Below are 26,766 nucleotides of genomic sequence, written 5' to 3'. Positions count from 1 at the left end.
CTATTGATTACTATTAGACAATTAGGTGATAGAGTGGATAGAGTACTGGACCCAGAGGCAGGAAGACAAGTTAAATCTGCCCTCCGAACATAGCTATATGACTGTGGGCAAGTCACATAATCTGTGTGATTCAGTTTCTCTAACTGCAAAATGAGGTAAAAGTAGCACCTATTTCCCAGGGTTGTGGTGAGGATAAAATGAGAACATATTAGTGAAAGCACTTAGCACAGTGTTGTGCACATAATAGGTGCTCTATAAGCATTATTATTATCATCATCATTGTCAACATCACATAATCATCATCTTTATTAGTTTTCAAGTGTGAAGGCCCTTTTCAAGTGGCTGATTAGTTTCCTTGACTGAGAAAACAAATGATGACAAAAAGCTCTCATGATTAAGTGGTGTTGCTTTTGTTACCAAAAAAAAAATCTACTTATATTAATAGAATAGAGCCATGGAGAAGTACTGAAACTATATTCTTTCTTCAGTGGAGAGATATAGTGTTTGTTTATTTATGCATTTACACATGGATTCAAGATTCCCTCGAAATAACTCTGTGAGTCACTGTCTAGAAACAACTGATATCACGGAAAAAGCCAAAAATGTTTGCACTTTTGTAACATGATAGATGAATAAATTGATAGATGAATGAATAAATGGTAGGTAAATGGATAGATGAATGGATTGATGGAGGGATAGGCAGATGGATGGATGGATAGATATTGTTGTTCAGTTGTTTTTTAGTCATGTCCAACTCTGTGACTCCACTTAGGGTTTTCTTGGTAAAAATACTAGAATGGTTTGCTGCATATGTAGGTGATATGTGAACAAATGAGTGAATAATATCTAGCATTAATATAGTGCTTTACAAATATTATCTCATTTTATCCTCACAACTATACAAGGCAGAGGTAATTAGTAGCTCCATTTTTCAGGGAAGGAAACTGAAGTGGGCATAGGTTAAATATGTTGCCCAGAATCCCACATTTGAACTTGTCTTCCTGACTTCAGCTCCAGAGCTCTGTCCACTGTGCCATCTAGTCGATAGTAATACTGTCTCTTTAATGACATTTCCATCAATTAGCCAAAACTGTTTCTGATGTTGAGCCACTTGACCATGCCCAGGACTTATATGGTAAGAAGTTTCCTTGCCAAGCTTTCCAGTAGCTTTTGTTGCTGAGACAGTTGGGGGATAAGAGGAGCAGGGACAGAAGAACCTGCAGGTCTCAAAGGTTGGTTCCCTGGACAATGATTACAGAGGCAGTGCTGGAATTCTCAGTAGGCACTGGGGAGCTATTGAACATTATTGATCCAGTCTGCATCCAGAAAAAGAAATATGGAGGCTAAATAAATATAAATCCACATATACTATGTTCACTTCTTTTTTTCTGTTTTTTTCTCTCTCCTATGGTTTTTCCCTTTTGCTCTGATTTTTCTCTACCAACATGATTCATAAAACAATGTGTATTAAAATAATTAAATATAATGCAAAAAAGATTATTGATTCAGGAAATAATATTAACAAAGTGGAATTTTAGGAAACTTGATCTAGTTACAGTACAATCATTTTATTCAGATGTTCTGTATCTTATATTTTCACTGGTGGTTCCCCAGTAGCTATAAGCTTGATTTGTTTTCTTCTTTTTTGTATCTCAGCCAGAGCCGGAAGCATTCGGGTTTAGAAAATGACAAGGTGGTCCCCAACACACCAGCTAAAGTCCCTGATGCTGACCAATTAATCGTACCTGGAACACCTATTCAGTTTGATATCGTCCTTCCTGCTACTGAATTTTTGGACCAGAATCGGAGTGGCAGGTAGGGAGTGATATTGTGACTTTGTGAAAAATAATGTGGGATAGAGGGATGGGGAGAAAAGAATTTCCAAATTCTCAAAGTTTTTGGATTTGAAATCAAAGGATTTCATTGAGGGAGAGGGAATAGAGAAGCTGGAAGGTGACATCAGGACAATGAACATTTGAACCATCTTTCTGGCCAGCTTTCTTCTAAGGCAGTTAGGTGAACAAAGCTCTAGACTGGAAGTCAGGAAACTTTGAATTTGAATCTTGCATCACACACTCACTCAGACCCTAGGGAAATCATTGAACTTCTGACTCAGTTTCCCTATATATAAAAAAGGATATAAATAGTGGCCACCTCCTAAGGTTATTATAAGGATAAAATAAAATATTCATAAAACATTTTGAAGGTGATTAGCATATAATAGGTGCTTAATAAATGTTTACTTTTAAAAATAAGTCCAGCCTTAAACACTTACTAGCTTTGTCTCAATTTCCTATCTGTGTAAAAAAAAAGAAAAGAAAGAAAGAAAGAAAGAAAGAAAGAAAGAAAGAAAGAAAGAAAGAAAGAGAGAGAGAAAGAGAGAGAGAGAGAAAAAGAAAGAAAGAAAGAAAGAAAGAAAGAAAGAAAGAAAGAAAGAAAGAAAGAAAGAAAGAAAGAAAGAAAGAAAGAAAGAAAGAAAGAAAGAAAGAAAGAAAGAAAGAAAGAAAGAAAGAAAGAAAGAAAGAAAGAAAGAAAGAAAGAGAGAGAGAGATGTTAATAGTACCCACCTCCCAGGGTTGTTGTGAGGATAAAATAAGCATTTCCCAGTGCTTAGCACATATACTAGGTACTTAATAAATGCTTATTAAAAAAAAAAAGAAAGAAAGAAATCCAGCTTCAGGCACTTACTAGCTTTGGGATCCTGCCAAGTCACTTACCCGCTGTTTGCTTCTGTGTCCTCATCTCTAAATTGAGGATAACAAAAGCATCGATTTCCTAGGTATTTGTATAGTGCTCTGCAAACCTAAAATTGCTGTATAAACGCTAGCCATTGTTGTTATTAATTGCATAACCCTATCTTTCCCTTTCCTCCCTGCCCAGGCGTACAAACCCGTTTGGCGAATCCTCAGATGAAAAGAACCTCAACGAAGAGGGTCAGTATCAAAGTTTGGTGACTTTTTGTCCACTGCAAATGAACCTGGGCTTGAGATGTTAAATTATATGTCCTTGTAGCCCTTCCAGCAGCTGGTATGTGTCTCCAGTGCAGGAAACCAGCCAGCACCTTCCTATAGAGTCTCAATGGGACAACCCCACTTCTCAGCCATCTATGAGGCACAGAGCTGGGGCACTTGGGAAGGGGCAAGTATCTCTAGGAAAGGACACTGCCTTCCCAGAGCTCCTTTTATTGGGAAGATGATGTTCAAATGTGACTGAAGCACTTTTCTTCAGTGTTTCATATGGAGCTCCCGAATTCTCAAAGCTTTTCATTACGGAGGGGTGATTCTCAGATGTCCATGAGAGGCAGTGTGGAGGGAGGCTTAGTAGAGTCAAGTTTTGGGAGCTAAAAGGCCCGCATCTCAAATCCCAACTGGGCTATGTTGTGTGAACTCGAACACATCACTTCAACTTGGGTTTGGAAGAAAATGGGGGAGGGGACAGTGGAAGTTGCCTGTTAAATTATGGGGAAACTACAAATGTTTGGTCTTCTCAGTGGGTCTTGTAATGTTTGAGGAAAGAAGTCTGGGCCAGGAAGGCAGAAAATAAATCCCATTTTTGCCACCCAGCGGAGTGTCTTCAAGCAAGACTGGGACTTAATTTCTTCACCTGTCAAGTTGTGCTAAATGACTTCTGAGGTCCTTCTAGTGTGAAGCTGCATGAATCTGGTAGGTTTGCAGGGAGGTCATTGAGAAGTGAATATTATTTTTGGTTAGGATGAGGCGGGCCTACCTGTTCAAAGTAGGGAGTGCACAAAGCAGGGTGGGCTAGCACCTATTAAACTGGGACCATCTAGATCCCAGCCAATCAGGGTCTTGTTTGTGCTTCTGTTGCCTGTTAAAATTGTTTCTTCAGAGTTTTCTGATGGGCATTAATGACTTGTGTCATTCACGAATATTCTGCTTAAAATTCCTACTGCTAATGAACCAAATAATTCAAATTAGTAATTCAGTTCATATTTCTAGGGGACTTTAAGGTTTACAAAGCACTTTCTTCCTAATTACTCTGTTGTATAAATTGTAAAGATAGCATTATGCTCATTTTTCCGAGATGGAAGCTGCATCTAGTGTCAGAGGTGGGATTCAAAACCAGGCAGCTGGGTGGCACAGTGGATAGAGCCCTGGCCCGGAGTCAGGAAACTCTGAATTCACATCTGACCTCAGACACTTATTAGCTGCATGACCCTAAGAAAAATCACATCATTCTGCTTGTCTCAGTTTCCTCAATTGTAAAATGAGTTAAAGAAGGAAATGGCAAATTATGCCAGCATCTTTGCCAAGAAAGCCCCCCAAATGGGGTCACAAAGAATCAGACATGAGTAAAATGGCCAAACCCAACAAATCTGACTCCAAATCTGGCATTCCTTCTCATACACTACAGTGCCTTTCGTTGAAAGTCTTAAGCCACGTAGCAAACCCAGTGACTTTTCACCTTTAGGTGGTGCAATAATTGGGCTAGCCTCAAGATCTGAGTGCAAATATGAGAGTTCAGACACTTATCACATAGGTGATTCTGGGCAAATTACTTAGTCTCAGTTTCTTCATCTCTAAAATGGGAATAATAATAGAACCCACCTCTCATAATTATTGGATCAAATGAGATAATAAATGAACAATAATAATTAGCACAGTGCTTAGCATATAGTAAACATGATATAAATTTTAGCTATTAGCTATCATCATTATTGTTACTTTTAGTAGTAGATTTTAGTCAATAATTTAATCATTTCTATATATTTATTTATAAATTCATAAATAAAAAATAAAATTAAGTGTCTATTTGGGATTATTTGTTTTTTATTCTTTTGAAGGCAATTGGGGTAAAGTGACTTGCCAAGGATTATATAAGTGTAAGTGTTAAAGTGTCTGAAGCTGGATTTGAACTCTCCTTGACTCCATGGCTGGTGCACCACTTAGCTGTCTCTAGTTGGACTATTTGTGCTCAATCTGTGGTACAGCCTTCTGGGCTTGTACTGGTTTGCTCAGTCACAATTGGACACAATGTACCTTGAACCCACATACTGATGTCATTTTGGTCCTCTGAAAGGATGAAGGATGACAGCCAATCAAGAGCCAATTAAAAAAAAAAAAAAAAAAACCAGGCACTGTGCTCAGTCAATCAACAAACATTTTTAAAGTTCTACTGAATACTAAAAACTGCACCAAATAAGGGATGAGGCCATTAAAAAAAACAACCTAATCTTAGACATTTTGGAACTGGAAGAGAATTTGAAACTTAGAATGTCAGAGCTGGGAAGGAACTTGGAACTCTGATGTCAGAGACAAGAAGGAACTTAGAACCCAAATGTCAGAGCCAGAAGGAACCTTAGAACAGAGAATGTGAGAACTAAGAAGGATCTTAGAACAGTGAATGTCAGATCTTGGAAGGACCTTAGAACTTTTAATGTTAGAGCTGGGAAGAAGCTTAAAACACCAAATGTCAGAGATGAGAAGGAAGTTGGAACATCAAATGTCAGAGATGGAAAGGAACTTAGAACACTGAATGCTAGAGCTGGGAAGGAACTTAATACACCAAATGTCAGATCTAGAAAGAGAAGGAACTTAGAATACCAAATGTCAGAGCCAGAAGGAACCTTATTACAGGGAATGTGAGAACTAAGAAGGATCTTAGAACAGTGAATGTCAGATCTTGGAAGGACCTTAGAACTTTTAATGTTAGAGCTGAGAAGAAGCTTAAAACACCAAATGTCAGAGATGAAAAGAACTTGGAACATCAAATGTCAGAGATGGAAAGGATCTTAGAATACTGAATGTTAGAGCTAGGAAGGAACTTAGAAATTGAATATCAGAGTTGAGAAGGTAGTTAGGAATTTGGTACCCAAATATCAGAGCTGAGAAGGAACCTTAGAACAAGAGAATGTGAGAGCTAAGAGGGACCTTAGAATACTAAGTGTCAGAGATGGATCTGAGAACAATGAATGTTAGAGCTAGGAAGGAACTGAGAACGCCAAATGGCAGAGCTGGAAGAATCTTTAAAAATCCTCTGGTTATTTTTTACAGAAGGAAGAAATGTCCTTCTGGTTTTGCCATTTAGCTAACACATGCTGTACTAAGTTTACAAGTAAATGAAAAGTGATGGTGTCTGCTAGAGGGAGAGACTTATGCGTCCCCAAAAGGCAACTTGGGTTTATAGACAGTTTGAAGTTGCTAACAGGGGTGAGGGAGGGAGATGGCTGAAAGGTGCTCCAGGAGAAGGAGACTCCTCAGATCATGTTTGCTGACATGCCTGAAGAAGTGTCTAACAGAGGAAAATATCTGTTAACCAAAAGGGTGACATATCTAAGAACATTTAAGCCACAGTCACAAAGCCAACCTGACTTTGAATAGACAAATGTTTTTCCCCTTACAGACTCACTGTTGCAGCAGATGTTTATAGTTCGGTTTTTAGGATCCATGGCCGTCAAAACCGACAGCACCAGTGAGGTGATTTATGAAGCTATGAGACAAGTGTTGGCTGCCCGTGCCATCCACAACATCTTCCGCATGACCGAATCCCATCTCATGGTCACCAGCAAAACTCTGAGGTACGTTTGGGCCCTTATTCTGGTTCCAGATCACAAGGACAGAAACACTTCTCTTCTAGCTCTGGGCTTTACTGGTAGCATGACATGGACACAGAAAGGACACAAGGAGACAACTACTTCTGACTTGCTCCCACCCCTGGCTTCCAGTCTTGCTAAAGGAAGCCATCCATGCAACTTCAACCCAGGCAATCAGTTCTGTCTAGACTATGGATCAATCTGAAAGGCTTATGTAGCTAGGATCCATGTGACTTTATAATAAAATAGACAAAAGGAATTGGAACCTTATAAATGTACCAGACTTGGGGCAGCCAAGTGATACAGTGGATAGAGTGCTCAGCCTAAAGCAAATCACTTAACCCTGTGTACCTCAGTTTCCTCATCTGTAGAATGAGCTAGAGAAGAAAATGGCAAACCACTCCAGTTTCTCTTACAAAGAGTTGGACACAACAGATATGAGTCAAGAACAGCAAGGCTTTAGCATGGTACCCCTCAGTGCAGTAGATAACTTGGGTATATGTTGGGGGTCACAGGCTCCACCATGGTCTAATATAAATTTTATTTTAATTAATAATTTAATTGTATATTATATAATATGTAGTGATATATTATACAACAATAACATAATATACATTATAATTATGCATAACAATATGCATTATAATTTATAATCCATATAATTACAAGATGTGTATTATAATAACATTCTCTCTTTTGGCCAGACAATTGGGCTTAAGTGACTTGCTCAGGGTCATATAACTAATAAATGTTAAGTGTCCAAGGCTGGATTTGAACGCAGGTCCACCTGACTCCAGGCCCAGTGCTCTATACACTGTACCATCTAACTGCCCCTATCATTCTCCCCCCCACACCACCATTGATTATTAAAAAGAAAAACAAAATCCTTGTAACAAAAAGGGTCAAGAAAACAAAGTCCCTCAAAGTCCAGATCTGGAAATTAGATCTCATTCCTGAGTCACTCCTGAATTTTTCATCTTTCTGTTCTTTTTTTTTTTTTTTTTTCTTTTCCCTGAGGCTGGGGTTAAGTGACTTGCCCAGGGTCACACAGCTAGGAAGTGTTAAGTGTCTGAGACCAGATTTGAACTCGGGTCCTCCTGAATTCAGGACTGGTGCTCTATCCACTGCGCCACCTAGCTGCCCCCTTTTTTCATCTTTCTGTCAGGAGGCAGGTAGCATTTTTGATCATTAGTTCTCTTGAGTCATAATAGGTCATTACATTGAGTTCTTGTCTTTCAAAGTTGTTTATTTGTTCAGTGTTGTTATTATATCCATTATTCTCATGGTTCTGTTCACTTCATTTTGCATCTGTTTATGTAAATCTTCCCACATTTCACCAAAACCACTCTTTTGGCCATTTCTTACAACCCAGTAAGTACTCCGTTCCATTCATATGCCATGGTTTGTTTTCCAGGTGACAGGCAGCCTTGTGGAAATTCCAATTTTTCATTACAAAAAGAGCTATGAAGAAGCACATATCTAGAATCTGTCAACTTGGTTTTTTTACAAAATACTGATAATTGTATTTTGTTATCATCAGTTTTCTCTGTAGTCTATTCATTTTATTTCATTCTTTGAAGCACGATGTGATTCTGAGAATGGCTCCATAGGTTTCACCAACCTGCCAAAAGGATCCATCAAAAAAAGGTTGAATCCCAGTCCTAGAGCAGTCAACTTTTCTGAAAACATAATTTTCTCATTGCCATTTCTATCTTTTCACATTTCAGGCTGATCGACCCTCAAACCCAAGTAACAAGAGTCAGTGTAAGTATTCTGTGTCCATTCTTATGTCCGTTGTTTTTTGTCTTAGTAAAGAGTTTCATTTTTTTTCCTTTAACTCATTAAGTTTCATGAAATCCAATCTCTCATATGTGTTTTCAGTTTGAACTCACCAGTGTCACCCAGTTTGCGGCCCATCAAGAAAATAAGAGATTAGTTGGCTTTGTCGTGAGTGTTCCTGAGTCTGCTGGAGAAGAATCTCTAAGTGCATACGTGTTTGAGAGCAACACAGAGGGAGAAAAGGTTGTGATAGCTTTCTATTTTGATCCTATCCTAACTCTTTCCTCTCCCACGAGAAGATATATATTTTTAATTTTGGTTTTTTTCCCCACATAAAACAACTTTTTTACACATAAAAATATGTAAAATACATGTAAAAACAAATTTTGTAAATGCTGAGTTCCAAATTCTCTCTGTTCCTTCCTTCTTGTCTCCTTATACATAATAATCCCTCCCTGATTTTATCCTTCAAGCATCTCCCCAGGAGAAGGAATCCTCCTGGATTCCTTCAAAACATCCATTATCTCCCCAACTTTTTCCTGATTTCTTCCTTCCTTCCTTCTATCTATAAAAATCATCCCTTTCCAAAGTATGGCACAAAATCGTATTTGGATTTTGTCTGCAATCTTTACTAGTCAATAAAGATACCTTTCGGCAGGGAAAATACTTCATTGTGATTTGTCACAATCTTTGTACCACATCTTATCAAATAATTGCTCTCCTGAACCGCATCATTTTGCCTCAGTTTCCTCATCTGTAATAGAGTTGGAGTGGGAAATGGCAAACCATTCCAGTATCTCTCTGCCAAGAAAACCCCAAATGGGGTCGTGAAGAATTGGACACAACTGAAAAAATAGCATTGCGCATTTAGGATTAGCATTAGGAATGGGTGAGGCAAAGAAAGCTGCAGTCAACTTGTGGGGGAAATAAATAAGGAGGAAGATGGCCTGTAATAGGGATATTTTTGAAGTTCTCATTCATCAACAATGTAGAGTCAGGAGTATTTCTATTTACAGTAACAAAATAATATTATCAACAACTTCCAGCCTCTACCGTTCACAAAGGCGAAAATCAGTTTAGGTCTGATGGGAAGATAGACCATCAGATAGGAAATCATATGGTCTGGGGTCCTGAGCTGGCTATCTAGTCCAACTTTACAGATAAGGAAATAGAGCCCCAGGGAAATTAAGTGACTGAGGATCCAAGGATTCTAAAGCTAGAAAGAGGCCTCAGAGGCCATGTAGGAGTGATTTTACATTTAAGGAAACTGAGGACCAAAGAGTTAAAAGAGGTTTGCCAAAAGTATAGAAAAAACAATTTGTAAGGCTACAGTTCAAATTGAGAACCACCGATTCCGAGCTCATTGTTCTTTTCACCATTTAAACCAGAGAAAAATGAGCTATTATAGAAGAGTATGAATTAAAATGTTGAGTTCTAAATTCTCGGTTCCTTCCTTCTTACCTCCTTGAGAAAGCAAGCAATTTCATGTAGATTATACATAATAACTCCTCTCTGATTTTATCCTTCAAGCATGCTCTAGAAATCTGCAGGATTTTACAAAACCTATCAGTTCTTCCTTTATCTAAGGGGCAGGATTGCCTCCAGACACAAAGCTGTTGCTCCTATTTTTTTTTGGGGGGGAAGGGTTTCCCGTCCTGTCCAACTCTTGTTGATCCCATTTGGGGTTTTCTTGGCAAAGATACTAGAGTGGTTTGCCATTTCCTTTTCCAGATCATTTTATAGATGAGGAAACTGAGGCAAACAGGATGAAGTAAGTTGCCCACAGTCACACAGTTAGTGTGGGAGGCAGGTTTCCCTGACTCCGGATCAGGCATTTTATTCATTACACGACCTAGTTCCCATTACCACAATCCTAATTTTCTACACCCCAAGCTTCCATTTTCACGGCCCTCCAATCACATAGCATATCTATCCTGAAAATCAAGGGAAATGATATGCTTTTCCAAAATCCAATGTGCTTTCCATTTGACTTTCTCAAACCTTTAATTTTCTTTTTTTCTGCAGATCTGTTATGCGATTAGTTTGGGGAAAGAAATTATTGAGGCTCAGAAGGTAAGAGGCCTTTGAGTTGTAATTTATCATTATCCAAACCAGCATTCTTCTCAAGTATGCTTGCAACTTAATCCAATTAGCTCCAGTGGAAAAGCTGAAAATATCATGGTTGATTTTGGTAGGGGTGCAATTAAGAGAGGAGAGAGCTTTTTCTCATATTGCCCAGTCCATCAACATTGAGGAATATACATATAAAACCTGTAACATTAATATAGACTGTACCTCACTTAATGAGATGTCACCTCCACACTTGGTTAGGGCTACAATGAATTACAAGCCTAAACTCATAAGTCCTCTCAGATGCTAGATCATCATGCATTCATGTTATTCATTGCTCTACAAAACATTCACTAAGCACTTGCTGTCTCCCAAGGCATTGTGTGAGATACTATGGATACAAAGATGGAAAATTTCCTCAGAGATCAGGCAACATAATGGGAGGAAGGACACAAAGGCCAGAGAAGGAGATAACATATATTCAAATAAGCTTATAAGAAATATGAAAACGGGAAAATTTATTCATTATATTAATTAAAAGGATTCATAGAAGACAAAAAAAAAATTAAGGAGAACTTAGAAGAGTCCAAAAAAACTTCATGGACCATAACAATCACCCAATCAATAAGCATTTACTTGGAGCTTACTGTGTGCTAGGTCTAGTATATAAAGACAGTTTCTGAGCTTAGAGTCCATCAGTGTATACAATGAGAGCATAAAAATAAATAACAGAGTCATTGGGAGGAGGCACTAGCACCTGGAGGGATGAGAAAAGGCCTCATGTAGAGGAATCCAAGCTAAGCTTTCAAAAGCATTAAGGATTCTGAGATGGAGAAATAAGGAGGGAGTGCATTTCAGGCATAGGAAAGAAACATTTAGGCAAAGTTCCCCCCAAAATAGGTTGGTTAAGCTGGCCCCTTAAAATGCATGAAAGGCAGTAGCAGAAGCTTAGAAGGGTCAGCAGAGGCCAGAGTTCATGCTTAATTTTTGGAGGCACTTGAGCTTTATGAGCAGGTGAATGACATGGTGAGTTTGGACTATCGCTTTTGTCATTATGTAGAGCATAGATTGGCAAGGGAGAAAGTTGAGGCAAAATTAAAGTGGGCAATAAAGGGGTACCAGAGTGGTAATATAAAATAGATCTGGAAGAGTAATAGATTTGGTATAAAGGGCACCAGAAGTGATAATAGGAAAGATTTGGGAGAGCATGATTGTGGAAGAATATTATATAAAAAGTGTGCTAGAGATTCGGTTACAGTTCAGTTGACCTGGAGAAATCAAGTCAGACATCAGTCAAAGGTTTTTACAAAGGTTTGCTGTTTTATTTAGGTGAAAATAGCTTCATGGGCTCAAGCAAATGCACCTAGGCAAAGCAGTCCTACTGAATGAGCAATTTGTTTTTTGGGGTACCCAACTGCTAAGATTTCAGGGGAGAAAGGGGAAATAAAGGACGTGTATTGAGATGTTGAGACCATCTTAAAGATACTGTGGGAGCTCTGTTCCATCATTGCTGGAGTACTAACAAGAAAAAAAAAAAGCTTGATGAGCTCTAGCTTCCATCATCCTATGCTTAACAAAACAGTCTGGGAATTATAATTGACAAAGGAGCAGGATGGGATTGCTCCAGCGATTCCTGAGAATAAGGTAGTTGAGGGTTCATCATCTCATCATAGTCCAGGTGGGAGAGAATGCAGACCCAGTTTAGAATGGGGGCTATGGGAGGGGAGATTCCTTGGAGGTAGTCCACAAGACTTGGCAAATGTTTGGATGTGGGGTGAGTTCAGTCTGATCATTGGGGAACTAAAGGACATAATGATGTTCTTTACATAAATAAAAAAGGCAAGAAGAGAGGTGGGTTTAGAGGGAAAGATAATGAGTTTTCCCCACCTGTTGAGCTCAATGTGCCAGGGGGGACATACAGCAGGACCAGTTGATGCAACTGTAGGAAAGAGATTGGGGATAGATATGGGCCCAGGAGCTATCTACATAGATAACTGGATTTATGGGACCTAATGAAATCACTGAGGCTGTAGAGAAGTAGGTCCAGGACAGAGCTCTGGGGTACACTCACAGTTAGGTAGAAATTCCAGAATGGACAGCAGAGGCCGCCATCTGGTCCCGTTTCCTCATTTTGCTGAGGTCTGGAGATATTAAGAGATAAATACCCCCATCTTTTTCTGTGTACCTTTTGTTTTCTAAACTCTTACTGCAGGACCCAGAAGCCCTGGCTCAGCTGATGCTCTCCATGCCATTGACCAATGATGGAAAATTTGTATTATTGAATGACCAACCAGATAGTGAAGATGGAAACCCAAATGAAAATAAAGCAGCCGAGTCTGAAGCATGAGCCCGTTTTTGCGGGTAGTGGAAATACTGGGGAGCCCTCTCCCCATGGTGTTGCACCATTTCTCACTACCGGGCAGTTTCTGAATTCCGACAATCACTTGCAGAGTATTTCATCTAGGTCTTGGTGCGGTGAGACCGAGACGGGACAACAGTAAGAAATGGCTGATGAGGTCTCATTTCTGCCGAGTTTAAGATATTTTAGGTACTTTATAGCAAAGTTCTTTTCCTTGTTTGCATCATATAGTTCTGAATGAAGGTAGAGGGGGAAAAAACTGCACTGTTTGCTTTATTTTTAAATGAAGTCAACCCTCTTTCCTCAGTTCCTAGCATCCTTTCTAAGTGTGGCAGTAGCCTAGATTACAATTTGATAAACACTAAATGTTTCCTATTAATATAATCTATTTTTGTACTTCACCTAATGAGCTTCAAGTGCCTCTCATTCTTACATGACCATGCTGTAAAGAAACACTTTTACGGGCCGGCGTCCTTGGACTCCTATACTCCAGAGCTCCCTCCTGCAGGTGGGCAGTTTAGCTGCCTGAGATGACAGGTCAAGTCTGGTTTTGGACAGCCGCTTCATACATCGATCCCATCGATCATGCAATAAAAACTTCAGCACAATAAAATGTTCGATTTTGTAACAAAACTAAATGCAACCAGCAACCAGCGGCCCTGGAACAAGCGGCAGATCCTTTTTCTGTGGTATAGCCCCATACGGGATTTACATGCTGCTTTATAGATCCCTGTTTCTGCTGAGCCAGACCCGTCCCAGGGAAGGGACCAATTGTTTCTAAAATGGATTGAGCCACAACCAGGAAAGGCTGGAATTCAAAGCCCAGTTATCCATCCTCCCCATACACAAATTTAATATTCTTCCTACTGATACTCTAACCAGATTTGATGGAGTCAAGTGTCTTCCCCCACTGGATTTCTAGTCTGCCTCTGGGCCCTGTAATCCTCCTCCTTCCATGAAATAAGCAGACAGAAATGATCTTAAATTGGAATGGTTTACAGTGACAGAGTCTGACAATTCACAGCTGTCTTTGTTATTAGTCTAGCAATAAACGCTAGAAAATAAAAGTCTGTATCATTATGCTGCTTCTCTCTTCATTTTCTACATGATCGTCTTAGGCAAGAAGTAAGTGAGATGGATTTCATTTCCTAAAATAAGAAAACATGAGTCTTCTGTTCCTGTTAGACTTTTGTTTTGCCTTAGACTATCAAGGGAAAGGTACTTCCTTAACAGTAAACTGCTATTTGACTGAAATATATATATATATATATATATATATATATATATATATATATATATGTATAATATATGTATATATGTACATATATATATTATACACACACACACATTTATATATATATATATATATATATATATATATATATATATATATATATATATATATAAAAATCCTCAGTTATAGATTGCTGTCTACTCAACCACCTATAACCCAGAAGAAATAGATGTCTATAAAAGGTCAACTTCTTCAATCTCACAATATAGTTCATTCCCTAGGGTATCACCATGAATCAGTCAACTAGCATTAATTAAGCTCCATCTCAAGAATGGAGACACGAAGACAGAATCCAAGCCGTATTCTCAAGAAGTGTAATGTCTAATGGTGGAAAACACACGTAAACAAATAAGTACAAAGACACACAGGTAGCACAGTGGTTAAAATGCTGAGCCTGGAATTGGGAGGACTTGTAGTGAGAAGTAAGCCTTAAAGTGGAGTTGAAATGTGAGTTACTTTGAGTTTTTCTCTTAAACACTGAAAATTTCCCTTAATATGGCCCAAATTAAGCTTAGAAGTGTTCTTCTTACCACCAATACATGGCTGAGCCAATTACAAACCAATCCTAAATCAGGACACTTTACTGTCTTTGTTTCTTGTGCACTCAATGATTTCCTTCTGTTTGGGTAAATCACGGCAGAATTGACCCTTGAGGAATAAAGTGAATGCCTATTTCTTCCCAAAATATTAGAGTTGGCACAGATTATTCTGTTGTATCTTGATTTAATCAATGTTTTACTTTATAAAATTAATTTAGCAACATTTTTGTAGCTGTGTCTAAATGGATTCACTTCGATACCTTAGGGTTTTTCTGAGGCAACACTTGCCCAATCAGTGTCTACAGATAGCTGGCCTAAATGAAAGAAGTAACAGCAAAAAACAGCCCTAAATAGTATATAAACCCACAGCATTTTTCTTTTCTTTTTTGGGGGGCTAAGGCAATTGGGGTTAAGTGACTTGTGCCTGAGGCCAGATTTGAACTCAGGTCCTCCTGACTTCAGGGCTGGTGCTCTATCCACTGCACCACCTAGCTGCCCCTCCCAAAGTGGTTTTTAAAAGTAAATCTGTTCTCCCAGTCAATGATTCCCTCAATCTTGGACATTAATTTCCATTTACTGAATACATACCAAAAGTCTACTAAGAAAGTCTGAGCAAAACTGCACAATCAGATGCTGAATATATAAAAACAAAACCCAAAATCGCCCCTTGTTGATTCAACATGACTTTATTTGTGTAATTTATAAAACAAGCATTTGTTTTTTATAAACTAAATCCTAACCGGGCACGGTTGTTGTCATCAAGCTCACATGTGTGCCCAACAGGCCCCTTAACCTGTTGACCTTTCAATTTGCCTTTCTGGGCTCCATATTCTTCATCTGAAGCCTCTGGAAACCTCTAGAAACCTAATGGAACATTCCCCTCATTTGAAATTTCTTTGAATAAAACTATAGAATTGAATCTGCTCCATGACAAGGAAGATCATCTTGTCTTGAAATTCTATATAACTATAGCGTTAATCTCACTGGAAGAAAACATGGGAAGGTGGAGGGATAGAGGAAGATGGAGAGCAGTATGCAATAAGCAGAATCATATACGTCAGACTTTCCAACATTTGCAAATGCAGCCACAGCTATCCCAGGAGAAGAAATCTTAATGGCCCACTAACATGAATACGTGCACCACAGGTTTTGTCACATGGCTTTTGTCTACTTTGCTAATTCTGTGGCCAATCACACTGCTCTTTGCCATCCTGACCTCTTGCAGTGTGCTGAATAGTCTCTGAGCTGGGCCACTGCTAGTCAGATTCGGCTCCTGATTTTGGGGAGCACCATGATCCCCGTGAACATCTCCAACAATGGGTCATTATCCTAGCTAAAGCAATCCAAAAACCCCAATGATTCTTTTTTCACTTGACAATACCAAGCAGTGGAAAAAATGAATTTAAAAGTGGTAACAAGGAAGTTATGAGATCTTCATTAAAAATAAATCAGAAACTTTTTTATAGGACATTTAATTCTGAACATAAAAATCCAAGGGAAAAAAAACTGTTAAATTTACTGACAAGGTTTAATGTACAGAACAGAATATATTCTGCTCCACAAATGGGAGGGTGAAGGGAGGCTGACAACAGAAATAAGGTTAACAAGATCATTTTTTTTAAACAAATAGAAGAGACAATGTTATACTTGGTCCTTAATTCCTGAGAACTTGATTATCTTTGTTATTAAAGAGCTTATAATGAGTGTTTACATTCATCCCTAAATTATAGTACATTAGAAAAATAAGAAGCTATGGAATCAACAAGGAAAGCTTTGTCTTAAAGTCCAATGGGACATGAATATCCATGCCTTCCTCCAGCTCTGTGACCAAACAAAGAGCCCAGCTAAGTGCTTTAGCATCCTCTCAAGGGTCTGGTCCCACACATGGACTTATTAGTCCTCTACAGACTGGACAAAACACTGTGAACAGTAAAACACAACTCTTTCCAATGGCCAGGTAAGAAGAGACGTCAAAGTATGAGTTTGATCTAGTGATGGGGAAGCCGTCAACTGTGACAGTGTTTTGTGGTCTCCACTGAAAGGCAAGAGTTAATTCTCCTTCCAATTACAATTTGTTGATATTGGATGTCACTCATGGGGTTTAAAGTTAGACCAGCAATACTGTGGGGATTATTGCAAGGCAGTGGCTAATTTGGTACAATTAATTGCAAGATCATTTAAGAACATTCAAAAATAAAAAGGCTGAATTATGCAGCATGCTTTAGGGCCATTTCTGCAGTTAGGATGAAGCACAAATAAAGGCCTGAATTCTTTTAGGACATTACCAAATCCATGATGCTATAAGGTCAGGTTTACAGAAGAAGCAAAAACAATCCCACAATATTATGCTTCCTTTGACTTTCAAAAGAAACATGTTTATTCTGGAAGAGGTAACATCATCCATGAGTCCACGGAGGATGGAAGGACACCATGCATGGTTCCCAAGGGGTGGAAGTCAAAAGACCAACCTTGGAATAAATTAAAGTATTTTTCAAAAGAAATGCTAGGATAGGCAAATACAACAGAAAAACAAGTCTTTCCTGGATTTAAATTTGAGTTACATTAAGAAAGTAAAATCCCTTTCTACTCTAATCTTTTTAATGCATTCTAATGTACTAAGATTGACCTTTTAGTTGTTAATTGGTACAAGTTGATAAAAATAAATCTAGCAGCCAGCCAACAGCCAATGATACTCAAGCCTTCTAGAAACTGTAAAAGCTGTAAGGGATTTCAGTTATTAACGTTATATCTTATTCTCACAGTGTTTTTGTTTTTGTTTTTTTTTTTAAATGCCTGCACAGTGCAAATATTATTTCATGAGAATCCACTTGGATTATAATCTGTTAAAAGAAAAAGTATGTTTCAAATTTCTCGAATTCAGGCTTGATGTAAAAAGAAACCTGAGTGTGAATGTGGGAATAAGCTTTCACCTCATGAGAGCTGGCCCACAATGTCTTCTGAAATCTCTAAAGAAGTTGGGTCCTCACTTTAATTTTCCTTAACTATGAGTACCAAGAAACATACTTTCAACGCTATCATTTAATGCAATTGCAGTTTAAGTACTTTCAGAGCATGTAAACTGAGTGTAAAATGACTCACAGCAGGCTTCCAGAACTCTGGTAGCTCCATGCAGCGTGTTACTTTACTAATAATGATGCCAAAGTGCCTCAAATGGGTATCCAATGCCTGAAACTTATTGAACAATCCAGGCCATGATAACAGTTTTATTTTAAGACTCTTTACAGTCATATATGCTTTTAGAATTTGACCATTAATCTTTATATTTAAATAATATTTGCTAGATATGCACAGTATCGATTTTAAATTTGTTGCCATAATAGCTGAAAATCTTTAACTGATTTAACACAAATCATGAATCAACAGCCTATAAAAACACAAACTCCCAACATACATGTGGGATGCCAAGAGATCTGCCGACATCAGAGCAGAAATTCGGATTTGCATTTCTATAACTTTACTTTGAACCATAACTACTGAAAAATAAGCATGTTATTTTCTAGGTTATTTGTAGGCCAGAACCAATTTTTGAAAATTTTTTCAGCACCTTCTAAAATGAAAGTCTTTAAAATGGACATAGCTTTAAAGCCTGGCCCCCAGAGAAGGTCTGTGACATTACACGTCTGGAGATAGGCCGGTCCAGTCACAATCCATGTATCTCAAGGTTTCTAAGGTCCAAGCTACAGCCGCCGACGTAAACAATGCTGGTTACCCGATGCTCCCCAAGCCCAACCTCAAAATCACTTCACCACAGGATTGGTGAGGGTAGAACTGCCACTGCTGGATGCGGGGTCTTCACTGCTTGCTTTATTTTCTTCTAGAAGCATAAGAAGCAAATATGCATTAAATTCATTTGCAAAATTAATTTAAATTTAAGGCAAAATTTTTGGAGAAATCAGATCCTTGCCAGCTTTCAGTCAACATTACATGAATAGTAGGATTAAGTGGAAGATGCCCAAATCCCAAGGAGCAGAAAGGTCAAGAAAACGAGACCAAGCTCCTTTGGCTCTTCCTGTAGGTACAGAAAACTTGGTGAAGAACTCCACAGTGCAAGGGCTAAAACTAAGTAGGGCTCTTCCATGCCAATATGAGCCTGGTAGAAGAGAACTGAATTTCCACTTACAACAATCAGTCAACTTACCTCCTAATTCACTCTCTGGTTTGAAATAGGACTGTTCTAAATTATGTTGTCACATACTATCTGGCTACTGGAAGTATCAGAAATAAAATTTGGGTATTAAAACAAAAAAGGCATCTTGAAAACACTCTCAAAAGCAGCACACTTACTGGTTACTCGGTTCTAACTTCAAAAATGTCTCAATGTTTTGAAATAGTAAGAACAGTAGCATTTCATTTTACTGGAAATGGTGGAGAATTAAGTATTCCATGAAAATGAATTTTCCAGGTTAGCTTCTTCATCAAATGCCAAAAACTTTTCTTAGCCACATTTAGTAAAAAACTTTCTAAAATATATTATCTTTGCACCAAGTTTCTTAAATAAAGATCTTACTTCCAAGGCACAAAAAAGATTCAAGTTTATAAGAATAAAAGGCCATTCCCCAGTTAATAAATAGTCGTAAGGATATGAACATACAGTTCTCAAAAATAATCAAAATTATCTTTAATCACATACTATAAGTAAAAATTGCTCAAGCTGCTAATAATTAGACAAAAACAAATTGAAAATATCACCTCACACCTATCTGACTGACTACCATGACAGAAAATCAAAGTGACAAATGTTGAAGGGGATGTGGGAAAATAAGACTACAAATGCATTGCTAGTGGAGTAATGAACAAATGCAATCATCCTGAAAGAAAATCTGGAACTACGCCCAAGGGGCTATAAAATTGTGCATACCCTTTGGCCCAGCAATACCACTACTAGGTCTATATCTACATATGCAAAACAATTATAGTAACTCTTTTCATAGGTGCAAAGAATTGGGAACTAAGGGGAGTATTCATAAATTAGGGAATGGATGAATGAAATGTAGGGATCCTATTGTGCTATAAGAAATGGCAAAGGGATGATTTTGGAAAAACCTGAGATGTTTTATATAAACAGATGCAAAGTAAAGTACACAGAACCAGAAAAACAAATTATACAATAACAATATTGTAAAGGCAATGAATTTTGAAAGACTTAATAAGTCTAAGAAACAAAATGAATGACCACAACTTCAAAAAGCTCATAATGAGACATGCTCTCCACCTCCAGAGAACTGATGAACTCCAGAATGCAGAATGCAAAATATTTTCTTTTCTTTTGGACATGGCTAATGTAGGAATTTGTGATGCATGACTATACATATTTGTAATAGGTTTTATTTTTCTTGCCTTCTGGGAGTGGGGGGGATTGGTAAAGGGAAAGAAAGTAAGAGAGACAATTTGGAATTAAAAATTGAAATTGAGAAAAAGAGCCACATGGACAAAAATATTTATAGCAACTCTTGTGCAGTAGTAAAGATCTGGAAACTAAGAGACTGCCCATTAAATTTTTAAACATTTCCATATTAGTCATGTTGTGAAAAAAAAATCAGATCAAAAGGGAAAAATGAGAAAGAAAAAAAAATTTTTTTTTATATAGAGAACTGACCCTAATTTATAAGAAATCGAACCATTCTCCAATTGATAAATGGTCAAAGGATATGAACAGACAATTCTCAGATGATGAAATTGAAACTATATCCACTCATATGAAAGAGTGTTCCAAATCACTACTGATCAGAGAAATGCAAATTAAGACAACTCTGAGATACCACTACACACCTGTCAGATTGGCTAAGATGACAGGAAAAAATAATGATGAATGTTGGAGGGGATGTGGGAAAACTGGGACACTGATACATTGTTGGTGGAGTTGTGAAAGAATCCAGCCATTCTGGAGAGCAATTTGGAACTATGCTCCAAAAAGTTATCAAACTGTGCATACCCTTTGATCCAGCAGTGCTACTACTGGGCTTATATCCCAAGGAAATACTAAAGAGGGGAAAGGGACCTGTATGTGCCAAAATGTTTGTGGCAGCTCTTTTTGTTGTAGCTAGAAACTGGAAGTTGAATGAATGTCCATCAATTGGAGAATGGTTGGGCAAATTATGGTATATGAAGGTTATGGAATATTATTGCTCTGTAAGAAATGACCAGCAGGAGGAATACAGAGAGGCTTGGAGAGACTTACATGAACTGTTGCTGAGTGAAATGAATAGAACCAAAAGATTGCTGTACACTTCAATGCTGTATGAAGATGTATTCTGATGGAAGTGGAAATCTTCAACATAAAGAAGATCCAACTCACTTCCAGTTGATCAATGATGGACAGAAATAACTACACCCAGAGAAGGAACACTGGGAAGCGAATGTAAATTGTTAGCACTACTGTCTATCTACCCAGGTTACTTATACCTTCGGAATCTAATACTTAATATGCAACAAGAAAATTGGATTTACACACATAATATTGTATCTAGGTTATATTGTAACACATGTAAAATGTATGGGATTGCCTGTCATCTAGGGGAGGGAATAGAGGGGGGGGGATAATTTGGAAAAATGAATACAAGGGATAATATTATTTTTAAAAATTACTCATTCATATATATACTGTGCAAAAAAAAAAATTCTAAAAAAAAAGAGTGCAAAAAAAAAATTTTAAAGGTGAAAATAGTGTGCTTCAATTCACATTCAGTCTCCACAGTTCTCTCTCAGGATGGCATTTTTCATCCCAAGTCTATTGAAACTATCTTGGACCAATTTACTGCTGAGAAAAGCTAAGTCTATCATAGCTGATCATCACATAATCTTGATGTTACTGTGTACAATGTTCTCCTGATTCTGCTCACTTCCCTCAGCATCAGTTCATGTGAGTCTTTCCAGGCTTTTCTGAAATAGAGGTTGTCTATTAATTGAAGAATGTCTTAACAAATAATGAATATAATGGAATAGTAGTGCCATAAAATGATAAAGAGGATAGTTACACAGACACTTGATAAGATTTGCAGAAAGAAGTGAGCCCATGGGGCAGCTAGGTGGCCCTGTGGATAGAGCACCAGCTCTGAAGTCATTAGGACCTGAGTTCAAATCTGGCCTCAGACACTTAAACACTTGTGACCCTGGGCAAGTCACTTAACCTCAATTGCCTAAACAAAAAAAAAAAAAAAAAAAAAAAAAAGAAGAAGAAGAAGAAGAAGAAAGGAAGTGAGTCCAGGCAAGAGGACAACTTCTACACAGTAACAAAACTGTAAAGACAAACCACTTTGGAAGATTTAAGAATGCCAACTGATGCACTGACCAATCAAGATTCCAGAATACTGACAATCCCCTGAAAGAGAGAGATGAGGAACTCAAGGTACAGACTGAGACATGCACTGTTTAGATATGGTCAATCAGGCCGATGTGAAAATTTACTAGACTACATATGTGGTATAAGGGTTTCCTTTTCTTCTTAAAAAAATAAGTTGGATGTTGCTGAGTGAAATGAGCAGAACCAGAAGATCACTATACACTTCAACAACAATACTGTATGAGGATGTATTCTGATGGAAGTGGAAATCTTCAACATAAAGAAGATCCAACTCACTTCTAGTTGATCAATGATGGACAGAAATAACTATACCCAGAGAAGGAACACTGGGAAGCGAATGTAAATTGTTAGCACTACTGTCTATCTACCCAGGTTACTTATACCTTCGGAAGCTAATAATTAATGTGCAACAAGAAAATGGTATTTACACACATATATTGTATCTAGGTTATATTGTAACACATGTAAGATGTATGGGATTGCCTGTCATCGGGGGGAGGGAGTGGAGGGAGGGAGGGGATAATTTGGAAAAATGAATAAAAAAATAAAAAAAAAAAAAAAAGTTGGAGAGGGCAGCTAGGTGGCGCAGTAGATAGAGCACCAGCCCTGAATTCAGGAGGACCCGAGTTCAAATCTGATCTCAGACACTTAACACTTCCTAGCTGTGTGACCCTGGGCAAGTCACTTAACCCCAGCCTTAGAAAAAAAAAAAATAATAATAATAATAAGTTGGAGGGGAGAAGAAATAAATGCATGCTAATCAAAAAGAATATTAAAAAAAAAATAAAAAGTTAGTATTTCCTTGTTTTCCTACAGAGTATTACCACGCGTAATTTTCTTGATGATTTATTATAGTGCATAATGCTACCTTATGACACGGCAATATTTTAGGAAAAATAAAAAACAAGGTTTCCAAAGTGTCTTCCTCATAAGTTTCATTGTGAGGCAGGTCATGGTGCTATGATCTCACTTGCTCCAACACTCGGTGGTCCCCAAAGGCTATGTTTTGCTAGTTCAGTGCCAGCTTTTTCGATCTCTGGCCTCCCTCAATAGCAGGTTTTCAGCTGCATCTCAGCCCTTTTTAGTGTGTATTTTCCCTGCCCCCTTTTTATTGAGTTGCCAATCATTATCTGTGGTTCTGGAAGCCCAAAGCATTAGTAGGTCACGAACATGATAAAAGTCAGCAAGGCTCTAAGGAGGCCTAAAGTTCTCAAAGGAAAATGCAAAGCAGCAGTCTGAGCTACAGGAAGACCCTTTTTATTCACTTCTGGAACCAAGGCTGTGTCCCCGAGGGCTGAAGCTGCCAGTCTGCCTTGTACAGAAATGAGATACTGTACAATGATGAAGAAATTTTCATTAAACTTTCCAAAACTAAATTTACTAACCTTCTTTCTCCTTCTTTTCTTGGTTTTCTTCAGCTGCAGTCTTGTCTGCTCTAAAGAAAATTCTCGCGCTACTCAGTGAGAAATAGAGTAACTCAAATTCCTAAATAAAAATAATGAAGAATGTTTAAAACAGTTTCGAATGTTTTCTATCTTATTTTTAAGATCTTATTGAACAAAGAGATACAGAAACCCAATTAAGAAATACAATCCCCCTGGTGAGATTCTAAATGTTGATTCCTCCACCTGCCAGAGTGGTATGGGGATTCTGTCCCTTGCAAAGCCCTGGATGTCAGAGTCGCATTTAGTCTTTTTACCTGTAAGTAGACATCGAGGCGCTTCTGGGTCAGATTCATTGTCTGCAGCAGTTTCTCATCCTGACTGGTTGACTGTACATTCTGCTGCTTGGCCACAGCCCTCATCTCCTTGAGGTACTTCTCTCTGGCTGACTGGAACCAGTGAAGGGAATCAAACTCCTGGTATTGATCCAGAAGCTTGAGAATATAAGCCACACCTGCAGTCATGAACAAAGCAAAATAATAAATTCAGGCACAAATGTTACTCTGTCATTCTTTGTTTTCATCATGAAATTAAGACATTTAAAATGAATCTCCTTTAAATTTCATTTTATAGCTTAGCTATACCTATCCTATCCTCATTTCTCCACAGAGGGAAAAATGCTATAAACTATATTTCATGAGCTCGAGAGAAGTCCTGCCAAAACTAAAAAATAAAGCCACTAATTTGCCAACACATCAGCAGTAGTTGCTACTGTGATGGGAAGGTGGGGGAGAAAGGGAGAACTAAGGTAGAAGGAGGATTTTCTTCCTTGGAGCAGGACAGTCATGGCAACCAGCTACACAAAAGCACCCAAAAAACTACCCTGCAAACCCAGGCTAAATGGGCACAGGCAACAGAAATGCCACAAGCATGTTAACAAGAGGCGTGAATGATACCCACACAACATGACCAAAAAAGATAATACTACTGAGAAGGAAAACTACAATCGATATTGTTCAACAACAACAATGGGAAAAGAGCTAATATAGCTAACTTTTCTAAGAATCTATGACACTGGGCCCATAAAACTAATGGAAAACACAATCCAGTCAAACTTACCCATGGCAAAGCCATCATCGGTAAAAGCTGCTCCCATTTTATTCTTTTTATTCAATTTCTCCTTGCAGCTAATGGAATGTTCTACAAAATTGAGGGTCTGAAATGGAAAGAGTTGATGATTGGGAAGAGCAACAGTTTTAGAATAACCTCCATGTGCATTCACATATACTTCCTTTGCTCTAAAAGGCTTTCTTCACAAAAATGCATTTAAGTGGATGCCCGTGGGCGATGTGCATCTGGACCCTGGCTCTGCTTCCTCCCTCTGTGCTCGAAATGCAGTCAACACTCCTTGGCCCTCTCCTCTCCACATATTCTCTTCCTCTTTCCAACACCAACCTTCTCCTCAGACCTGATCTCTCTCCTAAGCTCCAGATCCCCATTTCTAAAGGCCTATCATTGTTCTCATGGGAATGACCAGCTCTTACTTCAAATTCGGCATATCAAAAACTCCCCAGCTACCTTACAAAACTGCCTCCTGCTGCTCCACTTTCCTTCCTTCAATTAATAAATGGAATCACTTATTCAAGTCATTGAGATTCAAAACCTGTCTCAATTTCCACATCTTCCCCCAAACCAATCAACCATGATATACTTTTGCCCTTCAGAATCCTCAAATCAGTACCTTTCTCTTCCTTCCCACTACTGGCACATCCATTCTATTAATGATCTAAAATAATGTTTCTACCATGTCACACTTTGGATTTAAAACACTCCCCAAGTGTTTTGACAAATGGATCACTGAGACTCCTTACTCTCTAACAAGTTTTAAGGTTGAACCAAATTAGTTCACTTGCAGTCTTCTACATGGGAAACAAATCTCACATTTCTTTGCTTTGGCCTCACAATTACTCTGTCTCCCTCCTCCAACTGACCATCTCCTGCCAAATTCCTGGAGTCCGACTCGAATCTCATCTATGGACAGGCTCGTGTCTTCCTCATTTGAATACTCATGATAATTACTTCCTGTAGAATTAATCTGCCAATGAACCATGACCTTGCAACAGCTTTTCTACTCTTGTTTTGAAGAGTTCGTACAATCCTCATATTTGATTTTTCACATAATCATAGCTGGTTACCCAACGACAGCTGCTCTGAAGGCAAGGCCCCTGTCTCAGACTCAGTAAATGGATAGTTGCCTTTTTCAGGGGGAAACCAATCCCAGACCTAGAAGCAGTCATGCTGGTATTAAATACATTGAATTCACTTCCATTTTGGTCCTGGCACATTCTTGGGTTGAAAAAGAATACTTAGAGTATATGTTATAACAGGATCATACATTTACTTAGGATGTTAGGAAATTCTACTGAACATTACTCTTCCAAGATGAAATTTTTTTCAAAGTCTGGCAATAAGAATTTGTCATACGTAATTAATTACTAACAAAATTTGTCATTATTAATTAAAAATTAAACTGTTTATGGCAACAATTCTGCAAGCAAAAAGAATCCTTGGAGGGTATGTGTTGTAACAGGATCGTACATTTAGTTACGACGTTGGGAAATTCTGCTGAACATTACCCTTTCAAGATGTTGGTGAAAATTCCTCAGAGTTTGACGATGAGAATTTGTCATAAGTAATTATTAACGAAATTTGTCATTATTCATTAAAAATAAAATTGTTTATGGCAACAATTCTGCAAACAAAAAGATGATTGGAGAGAGTATGATGAACTAATCTAGTTTAATTCTGACAACGGCATGTTGGCAGGCAGCCTCTCCACAACAGTCGTGGTGAGTCACAAACAGCTGGCTGGGAACAAGCAGAATAGATTCACAGAAAGCAAGCTCAGTTTCACTGTGCCAGGAATTGTTCAAAATGTCTCCAACAATAAGAAAACCATCAATATTGAGTGCAAAAAAAGCTCATGTAATATTATCTGATGGTCAAATGAGAGGATGTCCATACCATACTTAGCTTTACAAGGAAGGCCTGGCCCACACAAGGCGCTCACAAGCTTATTCCCTTCCCTTCCATTCCCCCAAAGGTGCAGAAAGCCTCCCAATACATCAAGGATCAAATGTACAGAAATTCACTGGCCCAAAGTACTGACCAAGGGAGGAACGATGATGTGGAAATTTCGGAGGTGCATATTCTTGGGACTCCGGAATTCGGGAGCAAAAACATCCACCAACATCTTGAAATACTCTGTGCCTTCAGCGGAATTCCGTGTGTGGTCGCTGAGGACCGAGTCCAGCTGCCTAAAGAAGTCAGAAGAGAAAGGGGAGGGACAAGAAGGTTGAATGACATGTTGCTGGTTCCTGACCCCCAGGGCCAAGGAAGTAGAGATGTTAGCCGACTTCCACCAGCATCATACTCAAGGGCCCAAGGTTTTAAACTGGAAATCACATGG

General features: G+C 38.4%; 2 protein-coding genes across 2 annotated transcripts in view; one reads left to right on the top strand and one right to left on the bottom strand.

Annotated features, from left to right (window-relative positions):
• Positions 1 to 13,841, top strand: part of APPL2 (adaptor protein, phosphotyrosine interacting with PH domain and leucine zipper 2) — an 84,557-nt gene extending 70,716 nt beyond the window's left edge. Inside the window, exons 15-21 of the mRNA XM_074271467.1 lie at positions 1,657 to 1,815; positions 2,881 to 2,933; positions 6,364 to 6,538; positions 8,281 to 8,317; positions 8,435 to 8,575; positions 10,358 to 10,405; positions 12,615 to 13,841. Coding sequence (XP_074127568.1) covers positions 1,657 to 1,815; positions 2,881 to 2,933; positions 6,364 to 6,538; positions 8,281 to 8,317; positions 8,435 to 8,575; positions 10,358 to 10,405; positions 12,615 to 12,749 — 748 coding nt within the window. The 3' untranslated portion in view covers positions 12,750 to 13,841. The remainder of the gene's footprint in view (positions 1 to 1,656; positions 1,816 to 2,880; positions 2,934 to 6,363; positions 6,539 to 8,280; positions 8,318 to 8,434; positions 8,576 to 10,357; positions 10,406 to 12,614) is intronic.
• A 3,868-nt stretch (positions 13,842 to 17,709) lies between these two features.
• Positions 17,710 to 26,766, bottom strand: part of WASHC4 (WASH complex subunit 4) — a 50,463-nt gene continuing 41,406 nt past the window's right edge. The window contains exons 29-33 of the mRNA XM_074271465.1: positions 26,467 to 26,614; positions 24,417 to 24,513; positions 23,615 to 23,811; positions 23,301 to 23,400; positions 17,710 to 18,429 (exon numbers count right to left, since the gene is read on the bottom strand). Coding sequence (XP_074127566.1) covers positions 18,353 to 18,429; positions 23,301 to 23,400; positions 23,615 to 23,811; positions 24,417 to 24,513; positions 26,467 to 26,614 — 619 coding nt within the window. The 3' untranslated portion in view covers positions 17,710 to 18,352. The remainder of the gene's footprint in view (positions 18,430 to 23,300; positions 23,401 to 23,614; positions 23,812 to 24,416; positions 24,514 to 26,466; positions 26,615 to 26,766) is intronic.

This window comes from Sminthopsis crassicaudata, chromosome 5, assembly GCF_048593235.1.
Source record: "Sminthopsis crassicaudata isolate SCR6 chromosome 5, ASM4859323v1, whole genome shotgun sequence".
Taxonomy (NCBI): domain Eukaryota; kingdom Metazoa; phylum Chordata; class Mammalia; order Dasyuromorphia; family Dasyuridae; genus Sminthopsis; species Sminthopsis crassicaudata.
This window is presented reverse-complemented; position numbering and strand designations above follow the sequence as displayed.